At 41.6% G+C, this 24,052-nt stretch overlaps 1 protein-coding gene across 1 annotated transcript in view; it reads right to left on the bottom strand.

The window, feature by feature from the left end:
• Window positions 1-3,436: 3,436 nt before the first annotated feature.
• The window catches only part of MYOM1 (myomesin 1), a 141,926-nt gene continuing 121,310 nt past the window's right edge, over window positions 3,437-24,052 (bottom strand). The window contains exons 27-38 of the mRNA XM_082640742.1: window positions 23,047-23,191; window positions 22,228-22,287; window positions 21,862-21,929; window positions 18,531-18,644; window positions 17,769-17,856; window positions 14,695-14,733; window positions 14,508-14,613; window positions 11,203-11,366; window positions 9,010-9,046; window positions 8,756-8,778; window positions 6,679-6,734; window positions 3,437-3,862 (exon numbers count right to left, since the gene is read on the bottom strand). Of these exons, the coding sequence (XP_082496868.1) occupies window positions 3,569-3,862; window positions 6,679-6,734; window positions 8,756-8,778; window positions 9,010-9,046; window positions 11,203-11,366; window positions 14,508-14,613; window positions 14,695-14,733; window positions 17,769-17,856; window positions 18,531-18,644; window positions 21,862-21,929; window positions 22,228-22,287; window positions 23,047-23,191 (1,194 nt within the window). The 3' untranslated portion in view covers window positions 3,437-3,568. The remainder of the gene's footprint in view (window positions 3,863-6,678; window positions 6,735-8,755; window positions 8,779-9,009; window positions 9,047-11,202; window positions 11,367-14,507; window positions 14,614-14,694; window positions 14,734-17,768; window positions 17,857-18,530; window positions 18,645-21,861; window positions 21,930-22,227; window positions 22,288-23,046; window positions 23,192-24,052) is intronic.

The following is a 24,052-nucleotide window of genomic DNA, read 5'->3' as shown; positions in this document are numbered from 1 at the left end:
GACCATAGATATTTGATCCTCTGGAGGCTTGCTTTCAAGCTTTGTGAGGGTGTGTCCAGGGCAGCTTTCAGCTTAGAGTTAATTTAGCCCCACTACTAAGGTGAGCAACTTCTGAGGCCTCTACCCAATGTTCCATGTGTTACATTGAACATTTTCATTCTGGCTGGTGGGGAGGAGAACTGCTCCCAGTCTGTGTGAGCTCCCAGGACTCCTTGTCCCCCCACCTCCCAGGGTTCTCCCGCACTCACAGAGCAGCGCTCAGCCAGAGACCTGTCTGCTGCAGCCCGTGCTCCTCTCTGTGCAACTCTTCCCAGAGCACAGGCTCTAGGCATGCGGGCTTCAGTAGTTGCAGCACGTGGGCTCAGTAGTTGTGGCTCCTCTCTGTGCAACTCTTCCCTCCATTGCCCTCTCCCATGAATCCCAGCCACTTCAGCCTCCTTGAACTTCAGTCTCTATCTCCTCAACTCAGTGAGACTGACAGGTTCTCTCTCGGTCCCTCTGGCTGGACTGCAGCCTGAACACTCTGTCCAGGCACCAAGTTGGAGAAATCACAGGTCTTTCGTTACTGTTTCCCTTTCTCTGGGGCATCACAGCCCTGCATGTTCACTAGCCAACACTCCAAACAGTTTTTTTCCACATATATTGTGCCTGGTTTTCTAGTTGTTTATGGTGGGAGGATAATTTCCATAACAGCAATCCTTTGTGGGCAGACACAGAAGTTCCTTGTAGTGTCGTTTTACATTTGCTTCTCTGGGGCCCAGACACTGGCCATTTTTATGGGAACTCTTGGCTTGGGATACCTATACCATGTGGTGCTTGTTGTAAACGTGGAACCCACGAGTGTGTGGTACTGGCTTGAGGAACCCATTAACTTTGTTTTTCTCCCCAGAGCCACTCCCAGGCAGATGGCGAACTTCAGTAGAGCTTCTCCATGTCAGCTGGTGATATTTTTCTATCCTTGTTTTTTTTTTTTGCCTAAACCACCTTTTGTGCATCCCAGCGCTGTGCTGAGGTCTTGGTGTGCAGCTTCCCATTGCAAACAATCCGAATCCATGCCTCTCATTCTGGCATGGATATTAGAACTCCAGTCTCAGGCTCTAGCAGCTACATCTAGGTAAAATGAGTATTTTTGCATTATGGAGTCTGTGCATATTTGATTTTTATGTACTTGTAATGTTTTAGATAATTAATCCTAGTAATAGCTTATGATTCTAACTAAAATGTCTAATTGATTGTGATTTTTATGTTGAAGTCTTACTAAGTTTATGTACAATTTGAGAACATTTAAGAGAACTCAAAATTTTGTATACTTAGTTTTATAGGTAATTAAAGTTATTTAAGTTCTTGGAAAGTTTTTGTTGGTTAAGTCAGACAATAGTAGTACTTAAAATGGAAAGCAAATATGTTATAAATACAGTTTAACAAGTTAAAGGGAACTTAGTTACACTATTAAGGCACCCTTAAAATTAATTTTTTCAATGGCTAGGTTTTTAAATCAGAAAAATAAGGTTTTAAAGCTAAACTTCAAGGATTTAAAATCTAGATTTTTAAGTTTATTATATTAATATGTTGAATATTAATTTTATAAAACTAAACTTTGAATAGTCTTTTCTGTTGATCCTCTGTGTTCTAATAGCTCACATTTAGCAGGTGACGGATGAATTCCTCTGAGTTAGGAGGACCATCAGCATCACTGAATCGATAGAGCTATCATTTCAGTTCTATTTTTCCTGTAGAAACAGCAGCTTTTTACCTAAGCCATCAAATCATGATGTAGTTGATTTAGTTTGGTCATTATAATGGCTGAAATAATTCTCATAACCATGTTACTGAGAAGCCTTGGCTTTAGAGCTGTGAACGTGGAAGGTCTTCCTCTCCCTCACTCCCACACTCTGATTTCCTAAGTTTCCACACAATTTCAAAATTTAGAACACACTGTTTTAAAACTGTGTTTTCATTGGATTCAAAATCCTTCCTGTTTTCCCTGGTCTGGGCTCCAGGGGCTCCAGGAGCGGGGAGCGGGGATCAGGGTGGCAAGTTCTGCTGGCAGTCACCTCCCTCCCACCCTCCTCCCAACGCTGGGGGCTCAGCTGCTGGTGCTTGTGGGGTGCTGGGGGTCCTGTGGAGAGTCTTGGGCCTCTCACCTACACAGCTCTCACCTGTGCAGCCCTTTGGACAGGGTCCCCCTGCTTCACCCTTATCTCCTCTCTGTGGCTTCCCTATGGGCGTCCACTTTCTTTCTGGGTCCACTCGTCCTGGGAGGAGAAGGTCAGCGTGCTCAGGCCGGCACTTTCTGCAGGGTCCACGGGACCCCGGGCAACATCTACCTGCCGTGTCTGACAGTGGGAGGGCAGCAGCTCGCTCCTGCCGGTGGTCGGCGTCAGGGCGATAGTGGGGGCTACAGTCAGGTGAGAGGCAAGTTGCAGTCCTGGTCTTTGCAAAGGAGAGGATGTGTAGGTGCCCCTCCAAACTGTGTGAGGGAGTCTGTCTTCCCATCCCTGACCCTTGACAGGACGAAGGTGGGCGTGGCTTTCACAGTTACTCTTTTCCTCCTGTGTTGTGTGTGTGTGTGTGTGGTTGTTGGGGGTTAGGGGTAGGGGTGGGGAAGGTCCAAATTCCCTCAAGCAGAAAACGCTGCTGCAAGGGGCAGGCCCCAGAGCTGGCCGTTCTCTGAACTTGGAGTGACCATCCTGTAGTGCCCTTTATTCTCAGCTGTGGCCTTAGTGGCCAATTCTGGTGCTAGACGCCCCATGCCATCTTATTATCCTTTGTTGACACATTATGTTTGGTGACTCCAGGTATCTTAACAATGGAAGAGAGACCTGACGGATCGCCTGGTGAGCTACCAGATGCACAGTGATGGAGCAAGTTCACACCTCTGAACTTCAACCAACCTGGATGCCTTATGTGATTGTGTTGTGAAGGCACTGCTTTAACCAAAAGGAATTTAAAATTCAGAAGACGTGTTACAAGAAGAGGCCAGAAAGGTCAGCCAGCGGAGGCCACCCAGCTGGGCAGCCAAACCAGTAAGAAGGAGAGAAGCACTGACGGGGGAGCGGAGGGGTGTGAACTGTTTATTAGGACCGAGAGCTTCCAAATCACCAGGCCGCCCGCAGAACGCACACGGCTCTCGTTACAACACGCGACACAGACTGGCTGACTGAACAGCTTGTCTTGTCTGACTGGATGCTGCCTCCTCACTGCGAACCAGGAGAACTGACTGCTGAAAGGCTGGCCGGGTCCCAGCCGCTCCACAGCACGTTTCTCCCACCCCCATTCAACGTCCCTCTGACTTTATCCTGGTCTTTGCCTTAAAACTGTTTCCTAATATTTGCGCTACCCGTGTTATTTTCTTATTTGTAGGTAAAGAAAAACGATTAAAATGTCGTTAGTCGGTGCTTTCTTATATGAATAAAGATTTGACAATCCCCCCGGACCCCCAAAGCCAGCACAAAAATAGGGAGTAGGAAGCACGGAGACTTCCTTGCGCTCAGCTCGAACCCTTCGCACACACGTAGCCCGAGGCAGTGCGGGGTGGCTCGCCCCCCTCGGCCCACTCGCCCTCCGGTCACTTGGCCTTCTTGTTGCCCTTCGGGCGCTCCTCGGCGGCCTTCCTCGCCTCCTCCTCCGGGATGAACACGCTGACGGTGAAGTCGCTGATCTCCGAGCCGTACTTGTTCTTCACGACCAGCCCATACTTGCCCGAGTCGGACGTTCTGACCCCGCTGATGGTGAAGAAGGCGGTCTTGCCGGCCTCGAACCTGAGGTTGCAGTGCTCGTCCGAGGCCAAGAGCTTCTCGTTCTTCAGCCAGGAGACCTCCGGAGTCGGGTCGCCCCACACTATGCAGGTGAGGTTAAGCGCCTGGAAAACAGGTTTCATGAGAGGGGAGGAGATGTGTCAGATTAACGATCCAACTTGAAGCGTCCTTCTGGGGGCCGGCCTGACCGGATGGAGGATAAACCTAAACCTCCCGGGCCGGGCTGTGTGCACCTGTGTGAGTTACAGTTTGAAATCACACCTGAGTAGGTTTCTCTGGGGCCCTGGCTTTCTGGCTTTGGGAACATTTATCATCAAAGCCCCACAAAGGCATTTGCTTCCAGTTCCCATAAACACACAGATGCCTTTTTGCTCTAATGTGGCGTTTTGGACTCTGTCTCAGTAGAGAAATCTCCTCGTTGCCATGATCTCCACCTGCTTGCTTTTGCATTTTGTTTGTGTCACCAGGCCCAGCAGCAGAATCCTAACAGCTGCTTCAGATAATGACTCATTTTCATATCCCATCGTCCTCATTTTATTTCTCCCCCCAAACCCACTCAAGCTGTTGCAGTTGCAGAGGTGCTCTTCCAGAATGTATTCGTAGTTCCTAATATTTTATTATATTACCATCTGTGCTGAAACCCTCTTATTTTAAAAGATCAATGTTTAGGCCTATAATTTTACTTTACTTTTTTGTTGACATATTTTTTAGATAATCATAGATTCATATACAGTATAAGAAATAATAGATTCTGTATATTTTTTACCCGGTTTCCCCCAATAGTAATATTTTACAAAACTACAGTATAATATCACAACCAGTACACTGACATTGATATAACAGATTTCCCCAGCTTTTCTTGTATTTGTGTGTGTGTGTTTAGTTCTGTTCAATTCTGTCACCTGTCTAGGTTCGTGTATCCACAACCTCAGTCAAGACACAGAACCCTTCCATCCCCATAAGGATCCCTCCTGCTGTCCCTTTATAACCACGCCCACTTCTCCCTCCCAAGCTATTCCTAACTCCTGGCAACCACTAATCTGTTTGCCATTTCTCAAACTTTATAACTTCCAAAGCATTTTATAAACAGCATCATACAGTAATGTAACGTTTTGAGAGTGCCTTTTACACTGAGCATAATTCCTTGCAGATTCATCCAAGTCATTGCAGGTATCAATAGCTTGTCCCTCTCTATTGCTGAGAAGTGTGCCATGGTATGTATATACCTGTAAGGGTCATCTGGGCTGTTTCCAGTGTGGGGCTATTAGGAATAAAGCTGCTATGAACATTTGTGTACAGATTTTTATGTGAACATAAGTTTTAATTTCTCTGAGATAAATGCCCAGTAGTACAATTGCTGGGTCATATGGTAAATGTATATTTCATTTTTTTAAAAGAAATTGCCAAACTGTTTTCCCAAGTAGCTGTATAATTTTGGTCTACATTTCCACCAGCAATGTAGGACTGATGCAGTCTCTCTGCATCTTCACCAGCATTTGTTGTTGTCACTGTCTTTTTATTTTAGCAATTCTGATAGGTGTGTCATGATATTTCATTGTGGTTTTAATTAGCATTTTCCTGATGACCAAAGATGTTAAATTTACTTCACATTTTAAATTCCATTCTTGCATTTTTTTCTTACCTAAGTCCAGAAATTATAAGGAAAAGAGCTAGGGCTCACCATATACAGGGAAAAGGACAGCCTTCTATCTAGAAGGACCTTATATGATCACTTGTTACCTCTTCTGTAAGAGAGTCATTTAGAATTGGGTAGATATTAAGAAATTTGATTTCTTCCCATGATTAATTAGCACTTCTTACTGATTTATTCTGCAAACACATTTCAGCAAGAAAAATATGAGTCAAACTATTGACATTAAACTTATCCAAGCAGACCATGTGTATGTTCTGGGAAACTGTGATTTCGTGCATATTAAAACTTTTATCAAAACTAAACAAAACTCCCATGCACCTTAGGTGTCCAGGAAAACTATTACCTATACTATATATTTGAGTTATAGATCACAGAAAGCTGTCACATACATTCTCTCTCTTAATTCTCACTACCACCCAGTGAATTGAATATTTTGAACCTCATTAGGTGAAGAAAATGGAAAATAGAATTTCAAAACAAAAGCAACCCTGCAGCAGTTGAGCTTAAAGTCAACTGTGGTCCTATTTTCCAGGCACAAAGAAACATAGCTGGATGAACTGACCTCTCATTAAAGCCTTAGATGTGCCAATGTGCCTCATCATCATAGTCCCAATCACCCATCATACGTCTTCATTGCCCTTTGGAGGTGGGAAAAGATGTTGTTCCACTACAAACACCCCTCCTCCTGTGACTGGCATATTAAATTTGTTTTAATGAAACATAGGGATGAAGAAAGTGAATCCAGGTTAGAAATTACGTTCACTGCTCTTCAGAGAGATTCTTATGGATCCAAGAAATACCAGTTTAAAACCAACTGGAAATAAATCAGTTTTCAGCTGAGAAGGGGCCTGTAGAAATTCACAGAGCAGCACGTTTCCCTCCAAAGGTGAGGAATCTCATAGGTCAGTCCATTTTCTACTAGTGTGAGAGGTTGCTTCTTCAATTATGTTCGTCACATAGTTATGACTGAACATTTCCTGCTTCTCCTGATGTTAAAGGGAAATCACTTCTGGAAAGAGACTAAGAGGTCTACATGTACCCACATCAGACAAACGTGCATCCTGATGTTTGACCTACAAAACATTAAGATGAGTGGAAAACTGACTGCATTTTGAACCTTGTATGTGGCTATTCTGAAGTCAGGCGTAAGCAGCCGTAGCATACGATGAAGATGGTAGGATGCACCTCAAAAGAAGGAACAAAGTCTGGGCACTGGAACCCCTTCCTAGCGTGGAAGAATTGGGGACAGGAGTGCTCCATGCTTACCTTGCCCTCCTGGATGGTGACCACATCGGGGAGACCTCCCACTACCCGGGCACGATCTGCAAGCACAGGCATTTCTGGTTAATCACTGAAACGATGAGCGCCAGCAATCACACGCACAAAGCCACCCAGCGGAACTCATTTTCCTGTTTAGTTTCCCTCTCCTTGCAGTTATTTTATACCTGCTTTCAATATGCAAAATAAGAAAATAATCCAGTAATTCTGAATGTTCATCTTCTTCACACACAGGTGCCTCTATCTGTACCTGAAATATCAACTTGAGGTCACTTTGTTGTATCGAGATCTGCTCTGTAACTTTCCCGGCTATTCTCAGCCCTGGCTCTCCTGGAGGCAGAGCGGATCTTGGCCTCTTTCATGGGCTTCTCTCTGATTCGAAAAGGTTACATAACCAGAGGCTGTGTGCCAGGGAGATCTGGAGGCTGGAGAAGATGTGGGCTTTCCTTGGGGACTTCCCTAGAGAGTTCCCCTTCCTCATCTCCCGGGAGTTCTTGAGATGCTCTGCAGAGCTCCTGTCTATGGCTGAGGGGACAGGGGGTGGGAAGGGTGCTGAAATCCAGGGCTGACACCCACCCCCCCTCCCCCGCAAGCCTTGTGCCGTGGGTGTGACTGCCTCAGCCCCAGGGAAGGACGCCTTTCTGTCATTCAGTCAACACTAACCCAGTAGCCACCACCCTCTCATTTTTAGCCTACTTCAGTGAATGTATGGCTCTACATCCTTATTTCTATCAATACAATCCCTTCTCCAGAAGTCAGGCCAGATCTTAGAATGAGTCTTAACTGCCTTCTCCTGCTGACTCCGTTGCCCTTACACCACTTGTGGGCCCAACCCATCACCTGGCCCCCTGCACCGCCTGCTGTGTGGTATTAGGTGAGTCACGTCACTGTGTGGACCTCAGTGTCCTCATCGGTTGGGCGGGGGCTTGCATTAAAACCATGGACGTGAAGCTTCTAAACTCTGCTCCGCGGCATCCATGGGGTTCATCCTGACTCCACCGAAGATAATTCAGCTCTTACCTATTTTATATATTGGGAAGATTTTGTGGAAGATTTTGTTTGAACTAAGTGTTCTATGCAAATGTTTAAGAACATGGAGCTAGAAGGGCTCTCAGGTCTCTTCCGGCTCTAAGCTGCTGTGGTCCAGAGACCTCTGGAAGGAGCTCATGAACCAGAGGGAGGGTCAGGTTCCTTGTCCACAAGAGAGCTCAAGAACGGGCAAGGCCTGGCTCTGGCTCTGACACTCTCCCGTTGCGCCTGGTGCTGGCCTCGGCCTCACAAGCTCCGGGCAGGAGCGGGAGGGAGGAAGGAGGGGGAAGGAGGGAGGAAGGCCTTGCAGGTCAAAGGTGAAAAGTTCCCTTCTGAGTGACCAGGAGCCACTGACAGGTGGACAACTCCACTTCTCTCTCTTCCTCCTGGTTCCCTTCCACCCAGCTCAGGGTCAACCCTACAACTTTAACCCTCAACGGTTTTCAGGTTCTGCTCCCACACTGAGAAAGAACCTGAATTATCACGATGATTCGTCTGTGACTCCCGGGATCCTGTAGACTGAGTTCTAGAAATCTCTGTGTGAAGCACGGTTGAGAGAGGTCAGGAGTCAGCACAGTTTTAGGGACACAGGCTTGACTGCTGGGTCAGGGTCACTCAGCCTTATTCGGCCCTTCAGGAAAATGGGACTACTTGCTGGGGGACCAGCTATAGCGATTTACCTGATACCAAACCTACAAAGTTTCCTATTTTTTCTTCTCTTTAACATATATACATTTTTCTGACACATGGCGCCTGCTGCAAGCGATTAAAATCCTACTGTGTGATTTGCAGCCCAGAGATGTTCAAGTCAAGGCTGGGTGCCATTCTCACAGTGTAACCTGAAACCTTCTTTTCACAGACATTCTTACTGAAGAGACTAAATGAAAACACATGCAGAACACCTAAGATTTAAAATAGAGAAATGAAAGAAAAGGAAAAAAAATGCTTTCACTCTCCTACATCTGCAGTCATAACAGAAAAACAAAAGTTGTATTTTGAAACCACACCAGGAATAAACACGAAGGGGTTTACTTACTTTTCTCCACGATGGCAGCTTGTCTGTGGTTGAGAGAAACAAACAAACACACAAACATAGAAGGATTTTTGTTTTAGTGTTACTTCAAAGTAGCCAACCTCAACTGCATTTCATGTTTTTGCTGCTCAACAAAGCAGCAGGAAATGCTGCTCAAACTGTGCTTGCCCGAATGAAAGACCCTCTGACAGCCGATGGGGAGCAGCACGCATCAGAGACAAGCGTGCCCGTAGCATCGCTGGGAAAGAGGGACTTACTTTAATCTCTGGAATTCATCAAAGGCTTCGTCGTACACTTGAAGAGACAAAAAAGAGAAGTTAGAATTTTCTCACCCAGAACTGGCCACACGCAGGGGTCTATTAAAGCTCACAACCTGAGGGCAGTGTAAGCGGTCCAGACAAAATCCAGCTGGCTTTGAATGAGGCTGTGCCCGAGCGGTCCCTCTACAACTTGATGGGCTTAACAAGAGAAGCAAACACTTTCTAGGCAGAAAGCATGAAATAGTGGATTTTAGAAGCTCTCAATTCAGTGAGAAGCCTTCAACCCTCCAAATAGAAAGGGAAAGATTTGCTCTGCCGAAGATGAAATGGGAAGAGAGGTCTGTTTCAAAAAATGATTGGTTGTCTATTAAGCATCCTGAGCATCAGCAAAGCTTTTCTCTCAATAAATCATCCCGCACGTCACAGCCTCTTAGCCAGACAGTTCTGTGGTCCTTCCCATGTGTTTGCGGTAAAGGGCACGAGGAATTACTATGATCACAGTGCGGGCCAGTGCTGGCCTGAAGCGATGCTTCTACACTGTGCAGGAGACGAAAAATAAGACAGGGAGAGAAGGAAATGAGAGCTATGGAGCTCTAAGAAAATTATTTTTTTCCCGAGCCTTCGAGTAAGGCACTTGGAAGACTTCAGGCCAAAAGCTTCATTTTAAAATTTATCTCACCCGGTCTTTAAGTTCCTCTGTGGTCTGGGAATCACAACATTTTATGTCTAGAAAATATGTCCATAATACTAGTTTGCTCTCTTCTTTACAGAAGCGAAAAATAAGCGTAAAGCCAGACTTAAAGCCTCTAGACCAGCTGGGCTAAGACAGGCTATTTAGGGCTGCTTTTCCTGCTCACGACACACTAGAAGGAGATGGGCACGGCTGAGCCAGTGTGTTTGGTGCCAGTGGCAACGCTGGTCAGACAATCCAGGGCCTTTTGCTTAAGGGGGATTTGAGAGCTGGGTAGTTAAATGAGCTTTGGTGAGCAGAGAGTAAAAGCAAATTTTAAATAAGTTTTGAATGTAACTGCCCACTTCTTGTCTCTCTTTTCTATTGTGTCTCCAAGTGTCAGATGGATCGCAGAAGCAATTCCCCGTCACCATCTCTGCAGGGTGTGACTTGCGCACAGTGTGGCCGGGGGGGCCGGGTCCCTGGGGAGCTGCTCATCCCCACAGAGATCCTTCAGGGAGCCTTTCCAGTCATAAAGGGTGGGTGGGGGTGAGGGGAGGGGTACTCAGCCCAAACAACCCGGGGCAGGGTTGAAAGGCTGCTCTCTAAGTTGTGAATCTACTCTGAGGATGAAAACATGAAGAGTCATTGCATTTTAATGTACAAAGCCGTAGAGGAAAAGTCAGCCCACAGTCTCCTTTGGTAACTTCACACAAACTCCTTCTTTCTTTAGGAAAGAGTAAGATGAGCAAAGTACCAGAAGAGGGAGAAATGGCACAGGGTTTTTAACTTTTTATTTGTGATTGTACATTTTTTAACTTTTAAAATTCTAATTAATAGCTGCGTATCACCTTTCCTGTCTGTTCTTGGATGGAAAACTGCCTTCTGCATCTCATTACTTTCTTCTCCATGTCCCTATTCTTTCCAGAGCCCCTCATTCTCCCAAAAGGCCGAGAAATCTGAGGCCACTTTTCTAACTTCCCTCTGTTCCCCTCAGTATTTATCTTTGCTTATTCACATTTACTCCCTTCTGGTTTCTGAAGAAAAGGTATCCCTGCTCCTTCCCAAAGCCATTGCATTCACCTCTGCCCCGCATCTCCAAGCTTCTGTTCTTCAGAACCCTGAGACATCAATTATTCCCCGTCATTCACATCTCCAATCCTTCCAAAAATCAACCAATTTCTTGGACTCTATGAACATGCTCGCTTTTCAGTCACCATAAAATGATCCTTTTTCAGTGTTTGTTCTTGCTCAATTGATTGTAAATCAACCTGCCCTTCTCTGTAAGCATCTTGGAAGAGCAGCACTTTCTCTCCACGTTCACTGCCTCCACTTTACTTTTTACTGATTCTCCACTCATTGAATTTTTGCTTCTACCACTGTGGCTGAATTTAAACTGCTTTATTAAAATCTCCCATCATCTTCCAGTAGTCAAGCGTAATGCCCTCTTATCACACTTCATTCTTTGTAAAATGCCCTCATCTCCACAGTAGGTTCCAACGTGCAGAATATCCGTTTACCTTGTCCAGAAAGATCCACTGTCTTCTGGTGTCCAGTTTTGCCATCAAAGAGCTCCATCACGTATTTCCCTTTGTCATTCGGAGTGGGCTCGTTGATCTGCAGCCAGATCTGTTCCCCGGTGACCCCACTCTTAACTCTGTCTGTGTACTTAATAGCAGTCCCGCTGTTTTTATCAAAAGAAAACATCGTAATCGTTGGCTTTCATCCAGAGCTTATCTTTACTTTGTCTCTTCTTACTGAAGGTCTTACCATAAAGTTGTACAGACTTTGAAATAACATGGGATCGGCATATGTTCTTCTGCTTCAGAGAAATTATGGGCCCTGAATCACAGAGCGTGGATTCCAAGGCCTGGGGTGGGGGTCTGGCAGTCTGCACATTTCACTCCCAACAGCAGTCTGGGGCCCAGATTGTAGCACTAATACTTCTCAGGGGTAATAATTATCTTTGTTTCCGCTCAGGTTTATTTGTAGGACTAAGGGAATCTTTAAAGTGAGAAGGCCAAAGTCCATATTATATTACTGCATATTTCATGCAGATGGTCCGTGGCTATAAATGGGATTTTACAGGCTAGTTAAAAACAGACCTAAAGAGGTTCATCTGTGGCTGACATCTATTGACACACATGGTTACAAAGCTATTTAAAACAAACTTAAATGTGCACTCAGTAGTATAGCCAAGAATAAATGAAAAGCAGAGTTGCTGTCAGAATGAATGAGGCACTTTCTCTGACCCTGGATGTGAGTTTCCCCATATTCTATAGTAGGTCACGAGCATACCTGTGCGTTGTATTCTTTACAAGAGAATAAAAGCAAATAGAACCCTTTTATCTGACAGTCTAGAAATGCTACTGTTACAGATGAAGTAAGAGGAAGGCAGAGGTAGTGTACTCTCAGTGATGTTAAAATAAACTCTATGAAGAGTTTGTAAAGGTGAGGAAGTAAGAAAAAAAAAAGCAGTATACAAACTACTTTATTATGGTAACAATTACGCATAGAGAAAAGACCGGAAGGAAGTACCCCAAAATGTTCACACTATGGCTAGGAAAACCATGGATGATACCATAGTATAAACTCTTTCTAATTTGTAATATGATATTAAATATATTTTCTAAAACATGTATTATGTTTGTGGTGGTAATAAACAAAATGAACTTAAAAAAATAAAAATTTCCACCAAAAAAATTTCAGACTTCAAATAAATATTCAGCATTTTTCTTATATACTACATTCTTTAAAAGATATTAAAATTAAAATGCCATAAAATGTAAGGTAAAGGAACCCATCTGTACACATAGACGTCAGCCTGAGCAATATAGTATATGTCTTAGAGAGCTAGAAAGACAGATAGTGCTCAGCTTTGCTAATGGTAAGTCTGTCTGAGTTCTTTAATCTCTAGCTAATATGCATAATAGTACCTTAGGTTTGTAAAGCACTTCACGGTTTACAAAATGCCATTCATTCTCTCATTGGGTCCATCAGTGTTATGAGCTAGAACAGGTATTATTGCTCCTATTTTATATGAGAGAAACCTGGGATTCAGAATATTAGATGTCTAAGATCCAAGGGAAGACAGGAGCAAAGTCAAGATCCAAACCCATTTCAAGGTTTTTTTTCCTCATCACACCACATACTTACATAAAGACAGGGAAGACAACCAGTCCTTGGTTCCTGAACCTTTTACAGGCACACGTGTGTGTGCACACAAAACACTCGTTTAGCTGACTAGACCAAACAGAGTTTATGTCTTGCTACTCTGGTAGCATTTCCTAAGAACCCAATGTTCTAATTTTTTTTGAACATGTATTCTTTTAGAGATGATGTAAAGCCTCTTGATTGATGATTCAATTAATTTATCATCTCATTCTTCAGAGGGATATATTAGAATGTCCTAGATGTCACGGAGGAATTTCCTAGAATTTGATCTATTTTAACTTATAATTACTTTCCTAAAATGTATTCTGAAAGAAATAGAACAAAGGAATGAAGCTCCAAGCATTCAAAGTGGAATTTCACTTGTTCTCATTTTTTTTAAAGAACTCAGGGAATTAATAGTAATGATAATAAACATAATAAAATACTATTCTAAAACAGTGAAGTCATTTTAGAGAAAATACAAATGACTGTTTTGTGGGACCCAGCTCTGCTTGAGTGTTCAGTCTAGACTTTTAATGCAACTTGAACCCGGGGTACTGCCGTGATGGGGCGGGGGCTCTGGAGCCAGGCTGCCTGGGCCCAGCCCTCCACCTGTCACATAGCTGTGTGACCTCAGGCAAGTCACCTCCCTGAGTCTGAGCTTCCTAGTCACTAAAGTGAGAAGAACCTACCTCGTAGAGGTTGAATATTGAATGAATTCACACATCTAAAGGGCTTGGAGCAGTGCCCAGCGTGTTGTAAATGTCCACTGAAGGGAAGATCTAAATAAACGTTGTTGTCTGTATCCTCCCAGGGATGCCACAGCGACCTTCTCCTCAGTGAGGCTCATAAGGACTTTGGGAATTAGCATCTGCTGCATCCCAAGAGGGGACTAAAGGTATATGTGCCCCACCAGGTTTCTTTGGCAGCCTGCTGTCCTCTTTCAGCTCAGGAAATTTCAAGGAAGCACAGAGATCAAGGACTCTGATGATGGTATAAGTGGGAGACCTGGTTTGACTAAGAAACCTATTTTAGCTCTTGGAATCCCCAAGGAAAACTTGAGTGAAATCCCTCTATAACTGCGCAAAGGAAGCCTGGGATTAGAACAGATCTTCAGGCTCAATCCAGTTCAAATACACATTCCCAAAGTCATCTTGAGATCTCCAAAGCCTTCCAAGGAAACATGCTAATACCCACTATGCCAACTGCTATGAACTACAACAGTGATAAACTTGGGCACTGCTCTAGATCAGGCTTATTGGGTCATTGGCCATTAATTCATACAACAGGAAATCTGGTGCAACGCTGCCTCAGTTTTGTTCCAGAGCACAGTGTGGCTTAGGAGTGTGTAGAAAGGTGGAATAAGAATCTGGCAAAGCACGACTGTACGGAGGCAGAGGTCACGTTACTGAGGCATCTACGAGTTATGATACGTCCCAGATCACAAAGACAGAGGCTTTAAGCCATCACTGGCCTCACCATGTGCTGAGGGAGAGTGCTAACCTCACACTAAAGGGATGGCCTGGTGCTTCTGTCCTACACTCATCAACATCAGACCCGAGAAGTAAGAAGACGCCTTACCTGAGAGGAACAGAGGGTTGTTGTTTTTCCCAGTCCTTCCCCTGAGTGGAGAAAGAATTTCTACACAGCATTTACGTTGTTATTTACTTACTTGTGGGACCAGTTAACTTTCAGGTCATCCACGTAGTAAGTAACAAAAGAGTACAGCCGGATGCCCTCAACCGTGCTCTGGACCTTCAGGTCTGTTGCAGACAAAGCTGCAAGAAGAAAACACATTATTTCAAACACCTGTAAGCCCATCCTGGAGAAGAATGAAGCATTGCCCTGTGAGAACTTACCTATTGTTTTACATACTTCAGCCATCAGTTCTTTAAAGGCTGTGGATAGAGATTCACAAACAAAGTTTTAGCATAAAAATGCTCAATGTCAAGTCAAATCTCAAACTGTTAGTCACACTTGCTCTCAAAAACATCCCATCACAAGGTGAATTTATTGACCAATTGGTAACAAAGAACTTAATTTTTATCAAGTTTCAAAAGATTCCTGCTCTTATTTTGATATTTTTGCTCCCTTGAATTCTTTGTAACTGTCACCATGTTTACATTCTAGAGAAAGAGCCACAATGAGATTTCCAGGAAGCTTCTTGGTTTTAGGATTCTCATCTTCCTAAGTCCCAGGAAGGCTTCATTTACATTAGAGGAAGTGTTCTTATCTGTGTCATCAATTCATGATGAATAACCATCTAGGTCCCCTGGTATTTCTCAGCCAATAAACACATTTAGTCCTGCCTCCACCAGGAGTAGGAAGGGAAATCAAAGGCATACTTCTGCTGTTCGTTAGCAACGTTGCTAAAGATCTTGTTCAGGAACAAAACTGGAAATGTGGGCACCCCATGTAGGTTTTCGTTATCATGATTTAATTGTCCTCAGTAGTCTCTGGAAAATGGAAGTTGCTTTCTTGCTCTGCTATTAACTGAGAGGCTTCGAGTTTCATATATAATCTTTCTTGCCACCTTTTAGAGAGTGGACTCTTGAGACATGCTTTCATGGTAGCTTTTTTTTTTTTTTTTTTTTTAATTTTATTTTATTTTTTTGCTTTATAGCAAATTTAATCAGTTATACATATACATATGTTTCCATATCCCCTCCCTTTTGCGTCTCCCTTCCACCCTCCCTATCCCACCCCTCCAGGCGGTCACAAAGTACCGAGCTGATCTCCCTGTGCTATGCGGCTGCTTCCCACTAGCTATCTACCTCACGTTTGGTAGTGTATATATGTCCATGCCGCTCTTTCACTTTGTCACAGCTTACCCTTTCCCCTCCCCATATCCTCAAGTCCATTCTCTAGTAGGTCTGTGTCTTTATTCCTGTCTTACCCCTATGTTCTTCATGACATTTTTTTTTCTTAAATTCCATATATATGTGTTAGCATACAATATTTGTCTTTCTCTTTCTGACTTACTTCACTCTGTATGACAGACTCTAGGTCTATCCACCTCATTACAAATAGCTCAATTTCATTTCTTTTTATGGCTGAGTAATATTCCATTGTATATATGTGCCACATCTTCTTTATCCATTCATCCGATGATGGACACTTAGGTTGTTTCCATCTCCGGGCTATTGTAAATAGGGCTGCTATGAACATTTTGGTACATGTCTCTTTTTGAATTATGGTTTTCTCAGGGTATATGCCCAGTAGTGGGATTGCTGGGTCATATGGTAGTTCTATTTGTAGTTTTTTAAGGAACCTCCATACCGTTCTCCATAGCGGCTGTACCAATTCACATTCCCACCAGCAGTGCAAGAGTGTTCCCTTTTTTCCACACCCTCTCCAGCATTTATTGTTTCTAGATTTTTTGATGATGGCCATTCTGACTGGTGTGAGATGATATCTCATTGTAGTTTTGATTTGCATTTCTCTAATGAGTAAAGATGTTGAGCATCCTTTCATGTGTTTGTTGGCAGTCTGTATATCTTCTGTGGAGAAATGTCTATTTAGGTCTTCTGCCCATTTTGGGATTGGGTTATTTGTTTTTTTGTTATTGAGCTGCATGAGCTGCTTATAAATTTTGGAGATTAATCCTTTGTCAGTTGCTTCATTTGCAAATATTTTCTCCCATTCTGAGGGTTGTCTTTTGGTCTTGTTTATGGTTTCCTTTGCTGTGCAAAAGCTTTTAAGTTTCATTAGGTCCCATGTGTTTATTTTTGTCTTTATTTCCATTTCTCTAGGAGGTGGGTCCAAAAGGATCTTGCTGTGATTTATGTCATAGAGTGTTCTGCCTATGTTTTCCTCTAAGAGTTTGATAGTGTCTGGCCTTACATTTAGGTCTTTAATCCATTTTGAGCTTATTTTTGTGTATGGTGTTAGGGAGTGATCTAATCTCATACTTTTACATGTCCCTATCCAGTTTTCCCAGCACCACTTATTGAAGAGACTGTCCTTTCTCCACTGTACATTCCTGCCTCCTTTATCAAAGATAAGTTGACCATATGTCCGTGGGTTTAACTCTGGGCTTTCTATCCTGTTCCATTGATCTATCTTTCTGTTTTTGTGCCAGTACCATACTGTCTTGATTACTGTAGCTTTGTAGTATAGTCTGAAGTCAGGGAGCCTGATTCCTCCAGCTCCATTTTTCGTTCTCAAGATTGCTTTGGCTATTCGGGGTCTTTTGTGTTTCCATACAAATTGTGAAATTTTTTGTTCTAGTTCTGTGAAAAATGCCAGTGGTAGTTTGATAGGGATTGCATTGAACCTGTAGATTGCTTTGGGTAGTAGAGTCATTTTCACAATATTGATTCTTCCAATCCAAGAACATGGTACATCTCTCCATCTATTTGTATCATCTTTAATTTCTTTCATCAGTGTCTTATAATTTTCTGCATACAGGTCTTTTGTCTCCTTAGGTAGGTTTATTCCTAGATATTTTATTCTTTTTGTTGCAATGGTAAATGGGAATGTTTCCTTGATTTCACTTTCAGATTTTTCATCATCAGTATATAGGAATGCCAGAGATTTCTGTGCATTAATTTTGTATCCTGCAACTTTACCAAATTCATTGATTAACTCTAGTAGTTTTCTGGTAGCATCTTTAGGACATGGTAGCTTTTGATCCTGGAACATTTTTCATAGGGTTGAAATAAAAATGATGATTTATATTGAAAACAGACCTCTCGTGGATTGTGGACTATAAATTCTCTGAGGATCAAAACTATACTTCTGATTTCAAGGAAGACTAAAAGTGAAGCATTTTTTAATAAAACAGTAGTTTGCTCAGCTGGAATGGCAATTAAAACAAAATCTGTGGGCAGAAGATCAGCGTGACTTCAATCATTCAGCTCAGCCTCACTCAGGATTCTGGTCACCTGTATACAGAACACACAGAATGGACCCCAGCAGTGGGTGGACTGACCTTCATCCACAAGCTTCAATCTGCTCTTATCTTTTCCTCTGTCGTCTTTCAGGATAACTTCATAAATCCCAGCATCTTTCTTTGAAAACTAAGGGGGGAATAGATATACCACATTACAACTTATTGTAGCCTCAGAATATGGTGTTTGCATTTTTCAGGCCCTGAGATTTATAGAACTGCTGTCAAAACACACTGAACAAGCATCTAGCCATGTGAGCAATGAACAGTTCGCAGGTGAACTATCCATCATAACCTGACCAGCTAGCTGTCCTGAGTTTTCACCCTCTAAGGCTACAATTGACTTGAGGCTTAAAGTCCTTATCTTTTACTCTGCCTTCATATTAAAAACTAATGAGCACATGTATTTGAAAGGGATGCTCTTTTAGACAAAAAGTAGATAAAAACCTATACTTAAGTGAATACTATGATCGTCTCTGTACCTTTAGGGAACAAGTTATCATGAGGCTTAAGAGCAAACAAAGAAGGATCCACTTAACTGTCCTGCCACTCACCCATCTATGAAAAAAACTAGCTCAGAGAGGCAAGAATTGTGGTGTCCAGCCAACATTGTTTGGATATCTGACAAATCCTTGCATATCACAAGGTGAGAGAAGCCTTTGTGTCCTTACAGCTTGCTTTTTGGGTGACATCAGGGCAGGGATCTTTGCCCGGGGCAAAGGAACACATAATCTAGTCTCTGTCTTTTGGAAGAATGTAGGGTACAGAACTAATACATTACATTTTATATTTATAGTCACCTACCTCTGTTATAAGGAGGGTACATATACCATCCTTAAAGTCATGCTTTTCATCCACTGATATCTCCCTTTCATCTTTATACCACACAATATGAGTCTCCTTCTTAATATTTGCCACCTAGAAGAAAAACTGTAGTTATACTTCTCGAAATAAGGGAATGCTACTCTTATGAAACTAAATAATTCTCCATGTAGCATTGGATATAAGAAAAAGCATAGATTTCTAGAAGAATCAATTGAAAGCTATTTTAACTGATAAAGAGTTTAAAATAAAATGGATACAAAAGAATAAACCTAAATCAATAGCATCTTTATTTCCAGCAGAAAAAAATTTGGCTTTAAAATCACCTGGTGGACAAGAAAACATAGAAACATACATACTAACATACAGACTTAAGTAAAAATAAAAAATTGAAAACCAAAGGAAGATAAATCCCATCAGATTAAAATATAGTCTGTGTCACAAAAACAAATGACTTTATCAAAGTATCAGAATGAGTAAGCCCCAATCTATGGCTAAATATTTTTAAAAAGGTAAATGAAGCTTTGTAAATAAATGTGGAAAGGAAATATGTTTAAAATTATTTAATTAAAAATTTCTCCAGTTTTATTGAGATATAATTGATATAATATTGTATAAGTTTAGGGTATACAACATAATGATTTGATATATGCATATATTGTGAAATGATTAACACAGTGAGTTCAGTTAGCATCCATCAAGTATGGTTTAATAAATTAATTGCTTAGCAATTTTTAGGAAACTCATTTAGATCCAATATCCACACATTGTATCATAAATTTCAAATGGGCAAAATGACTTCATACGATTAAAGGGATTTTAAGCTTTATCTACAATGCTTGAACTTTCTATGAAGAAGAGTATATTCATGTATTTCTTGTGTCATTAAAATTATATGAAAAAGTAAAGACTTCATACAAATCAAGAAAACAATCTCAAAGACCCCACTACATAATTGGACAAATGTATGTATGATTTCCCAAAGAGGAAATATAATTATAGAACAAACAAATGAAGAAAATGTTTGATCTCATTAAAGACAAGGAAATGTAAGTTTCAAAAAAAAAAAAAGAAAAAAAATCTCAGCTAATACATTAACATAAGAACCAACACTGGTAACTGCAGTGAAACCAGAACACACAAACGTTCTTTATAAACCTGTAAACTGGTTCCTGGGTTGTAACTGTGTTTCTAGGCAACATTGCTTATGATAAACATGCCCCGCAGATGGGAAAGCTACCACTGGACTGGGTGGGACTAGAAATGGACTCCGTGGCTTTGGGCTTCCCTGAATATACTCTTGTTATTCGGACATGGTCCCTGCAGGGACCCTGGAAGCTCTGCTTGGGGTGTTGTTACAAGAGGTATTGGCCCCTTGGGGCACGAGGAATTTTTTAAAGCCATGGCGTTTCCTGCACCTGCCCAAAGTGGATCTTGTCTCCTTGCACCTGAGCTGTCACCTGTGGGTGGTGAAGGGCGTGATTCCTGATGTGGACTCCTGCAGGACAGGAGTGCCCAGCATGGCCTTGTAGGCAAGCTGGGGTTCTTGTCCATATTCTTTTGAGTAGACTAGTTCCAAGTGGGGCCTATGGTAGTCTCAGAGTCTGAATGTTTGGCTGCACATACTCCATTAACTCTAATGCAATATGTAAATTGCTAAATGTACATAAATTGCTATAATAATGAAACAAAGAACTGTGGGAGGACAGAGGAAGGTTCATTTTACCCAGACTGAGAAGGGGGAGGCCTTACAGAGGAAATGACTGAGTTGGGCCTTGAAAAAGGATGTGTCAGAGAAGCTGAAAGAAGAAGGCCATTCGAAGTCATGAATACATAACAAACGAATATTCAGAACCTACTTCTAGGCTCCCGTGGTTGGTCAGGATCTGGGTAAGGGGCTGTTTCTCTTGAGGAAAACCATCAGAATAGGGCTGCAGAGCTCACTTCCCAGAAGCCTAGTGCAATAGGAAGCACAGAAAGAAGGACGCACAGACGTGGGGGCCCCTGAGGAAGGGATGGTTTCTGGGGAGGAAAAAGTAAGTAGGGGCACGCAGCTGTGGACAGTCAGGAGAGAGAGGTGCTGCGGGTTTTAGCTGCTGCCTGAGAAAGTGTTTTTCAAGAAGCTCTGCCATATTCTAAGAGGCTAAAATCCAGCACTGATTTTTCCTATACATTTCTGGTAGACCACTGTTTCTTTGAATTTATCAGATCTAGCAGAGACTGGAGTATTTGCGTTCTGGCTTTTATAATGACAACTACATGCAAAACCCCAAATCTGTGCATCTGCTTTGGAGTCACTGTCCACCATCACAGCCTTCACACTCCAACCTCATCCAGCAGTTCTTATCCAAAAACGTTTGATGACTCACGCAGCTGAACACCATACACTCAGGTACATGATAATTTAGAATGTGATGTGAAACTTTTTTTCCCTAAATGTTTCAAAGGCCTAATAAGATAATTGGTTGTGAGCTGCAAACTCTTTACCAAACCTCTCCCCTCAAGGGAGCACAGGGGTTTCAGAACCAGCAGCAGAGCTGCCCAAAACTCGAAGGTACGGTTGTGCCAGTCACACAATTTAGATTTAAAAAATTGCCAAACTTCCATAGAAACACAGTGTGGCTGGAATGATTCTGGAATAGATCTACCACTTAGAATGCAACGAAGATGATGTGAGATTCTTCTGAGATTAATAATTGAAAAAGAGTTGGTGGGTGTGGTTAGTGAGGGACGAGCAGGCAGAGCACAGAGGCTTTTCAGGGCAGTGAAAATGCTCTGTATGATACTATAAGGACGGGTGCATGGTTTTACACGTTTGTCCAAACTCATGGAATGTACAACTCCAAGAGTGCACCCTAACATAAGCTATGGATTTTGGGTAATGATGTGTCCATGTAGGTTCATCAGTTGTAACAAATGTACCACTTTGGTGGGAATGTTGATAATGAGCGAGGCTATGTGTATACAGGGACAGGGGTGTATGGGAAATCTCTGCACCTTCCCTTCAATTTTGCTGTGAACATAAAACTGCTCTAAAAAAAGTGGTCTTAACAAAGAAAAAAGGAGAGTCTGTCCTTATTAACTAGGGCATGAGTAATGAATAAAAACTATCATCTTGACTTCCCATATTTTTATGTTGTTTTATTTTAAATATTTCTTACCAACCAACAGTAACATTCAACAGTAAAGGCACATCACTTACCATTTTGGTGCAAATGGAGGAAATAAAAAGTTGATCTTCCTTTTCTTCTCACGTTCTATTTTATCTTTATTTCCCTTGTATCAAATTATTAGAAATTTATCTACTTCTTACCTTGCATTTCAACAGTACATTACATTCACCAGTCACTTCCCAGCTCAAATACTCGGCGAAATGTGGACCTATAAGATTTTAACAATATCAGCAATCAGCAATATTAATCATGAATGCAAAAATCCAAGCTTATTCTTAAATTCTAAGGTGATTTATATCTAAAGGGAAATTTTAAAAATTCAAGATTTAGTTTTTAAATATTTTAAATGGAAACATATTTAATAATAAATATTTTTCAATTATTTTTATTAACCAGGGCATTATTAACATAAGCAATAATATTCATTTAATTTGTTATGGAAATAATCTTGGAATATTTTGTTCAAGAAGTTGAAGCTTTTCTCTTTATTCACTGCCTATGTTTACCTTGTTTCCTGATAAATTCTTGACGCTGGAATTCAGCTTCTTTCTGGAGCTTTTTATAAACTGAAAATTGAAAAACGAGGAAATACGAAATTAAGTTGAGTGGTATAAATGTACATGCCAGTCACTGCGCTAAGTGATTTATATTCCTTGTTATAACACTCATACACCATGACCACCCTATTTGTTTTCAGTATTCATAGATGAAGAAAAAGGCTTAGAAAGGTTAAGAAACTTGTTCAAGGTCATGAAGTCAGGAAATAGTGAAATAGCTTTGGCTATTGCAAATGTAGAGACCTGGCCAGGCTTTCCATTGCTTTATTAAATACCACATTTTAAATCTTGGTGATTTCCACGCTGGCTTATGACAGCTGTCATACAACCTAGTTCTAACAGATAATCATCCATTAGATTTGGCATGCTCTACTCTTGCATATTTATCTTCTTCATTTAAGTAATTTAAAGTAGGTGCACATTATAAGATAGTATCATAGTTTGTTTCTGAGACATAATACTGTCTTGGTTGTATTGCAGTATCCTTCACTAGAGAATTTTAGTAATAAATACTTGTTTATATATGAGATAATTTAAGAGCAGTCTTGCCTGTGGGCCAGTGATAACTTTGGTGTCCTTTTAAATTAACTTTCAATTCTATGAAATGAAATACTATGGAAAGTATTAATTGCAAATTGCACTTTGAACATTGGAATCTAATCAAGAAATAATTTTTACTTCCTCCCACGTGGTCACTTTCATGCAACGGCATATTTGCATTGAAGGGAGTAGCAAAATCTTCCAGATAGTGTTTCACAGAACCCTTACCATCGCCAATGAGAACAAGAGTAGAATGGCCAGTTGCTCTTCCATCCTGAACCTGGAAAGTATATGTGCCCTCATCCTCAGACTGCAGCATTTCCATAAACATCTCAATTATACCAGTGTTTCGGTCAATATGCATCTTATATTTCTTCAATGTGAAAAGTAAAAGAGAGAAATAAGTGAGGTAGATAGGATGACAATAAGCCATATAAAATAAACACACAAACTCCAAAGTATCATAATTTAATAGTTTCTTGTTAACATTTTTTTAAGTGAGCAAAGTTTCAAAATCTTGTACACAGAAAAAGGAAAATATTATGTGGAATATATGACGTTGACCAGAACTGATTACTAAAAGTCTGACATTTCGTTTTGTAAACATAAACTTTTGTTACCCCAAATCACAAAATGTTATCGAAAAGTTGTTTTTAGGTTCCCATTTTTCTTTCCAGATCACATTATTTTCAATTAACAGAATAATGCAACAACTATAAGCAACGTGAAAGAAGTGTTTGTCTCAATCATTGCTATACCCCTGGCATGTAGTACATGCATGGAATATAGCAGCCAATTAATAAACATCTGCTGAATTAATACGTGCATAAAAATGCTTCTAAAGCATTGGAAGCGCCTTTGCTCTTAATGAACAGAAATTGCCCTGCTAGACTGTGCTTATTTTATCATCTTCCTTAAGCAACTTTTTTTTTCAGTGTAAAGATAAGTCTTAGTCCTTGGGCTTACAAGCACAAGTTCCATAACAAATTTGAACTAATGAAGTTTTCCTATAAAATGTCACAGAATGAAGGCTCAGGTCTGGGATCAACTCTGTGGTGCAATTCATGCCCTGGAGTTTCCCCTGCAGGGAGCCAGTCTTCAACAGAGACTCCGTTTTGGATTAGCTTGCCCCATACCTTGGCTTGTGTCCCTCACTCCTACCCCTGAGAGTAACCCCCATAAACCACTTGAAGGAGAAACTCTATTTCAGACTCTCCTAGGGAACCTGACCTAA

The sequence above is a fragment of the Mesoplodon mirus genome, assembly GCF_964341445.2.
Source record: "Mesoplodon mirus genome assembly, chromosome: 13".
In the NCBI taxonomy this organism is placed as follows: domain Eukaryota; kingdom Metazoa; phylum Chordata; class Mammalia; order Artiodactyla; family Ziphiidae; genus Mesoplodon; species Mesoplodon mirus.
This window is presented reverse-complemented; position numbering and strand designations above follow the sequence as displayed.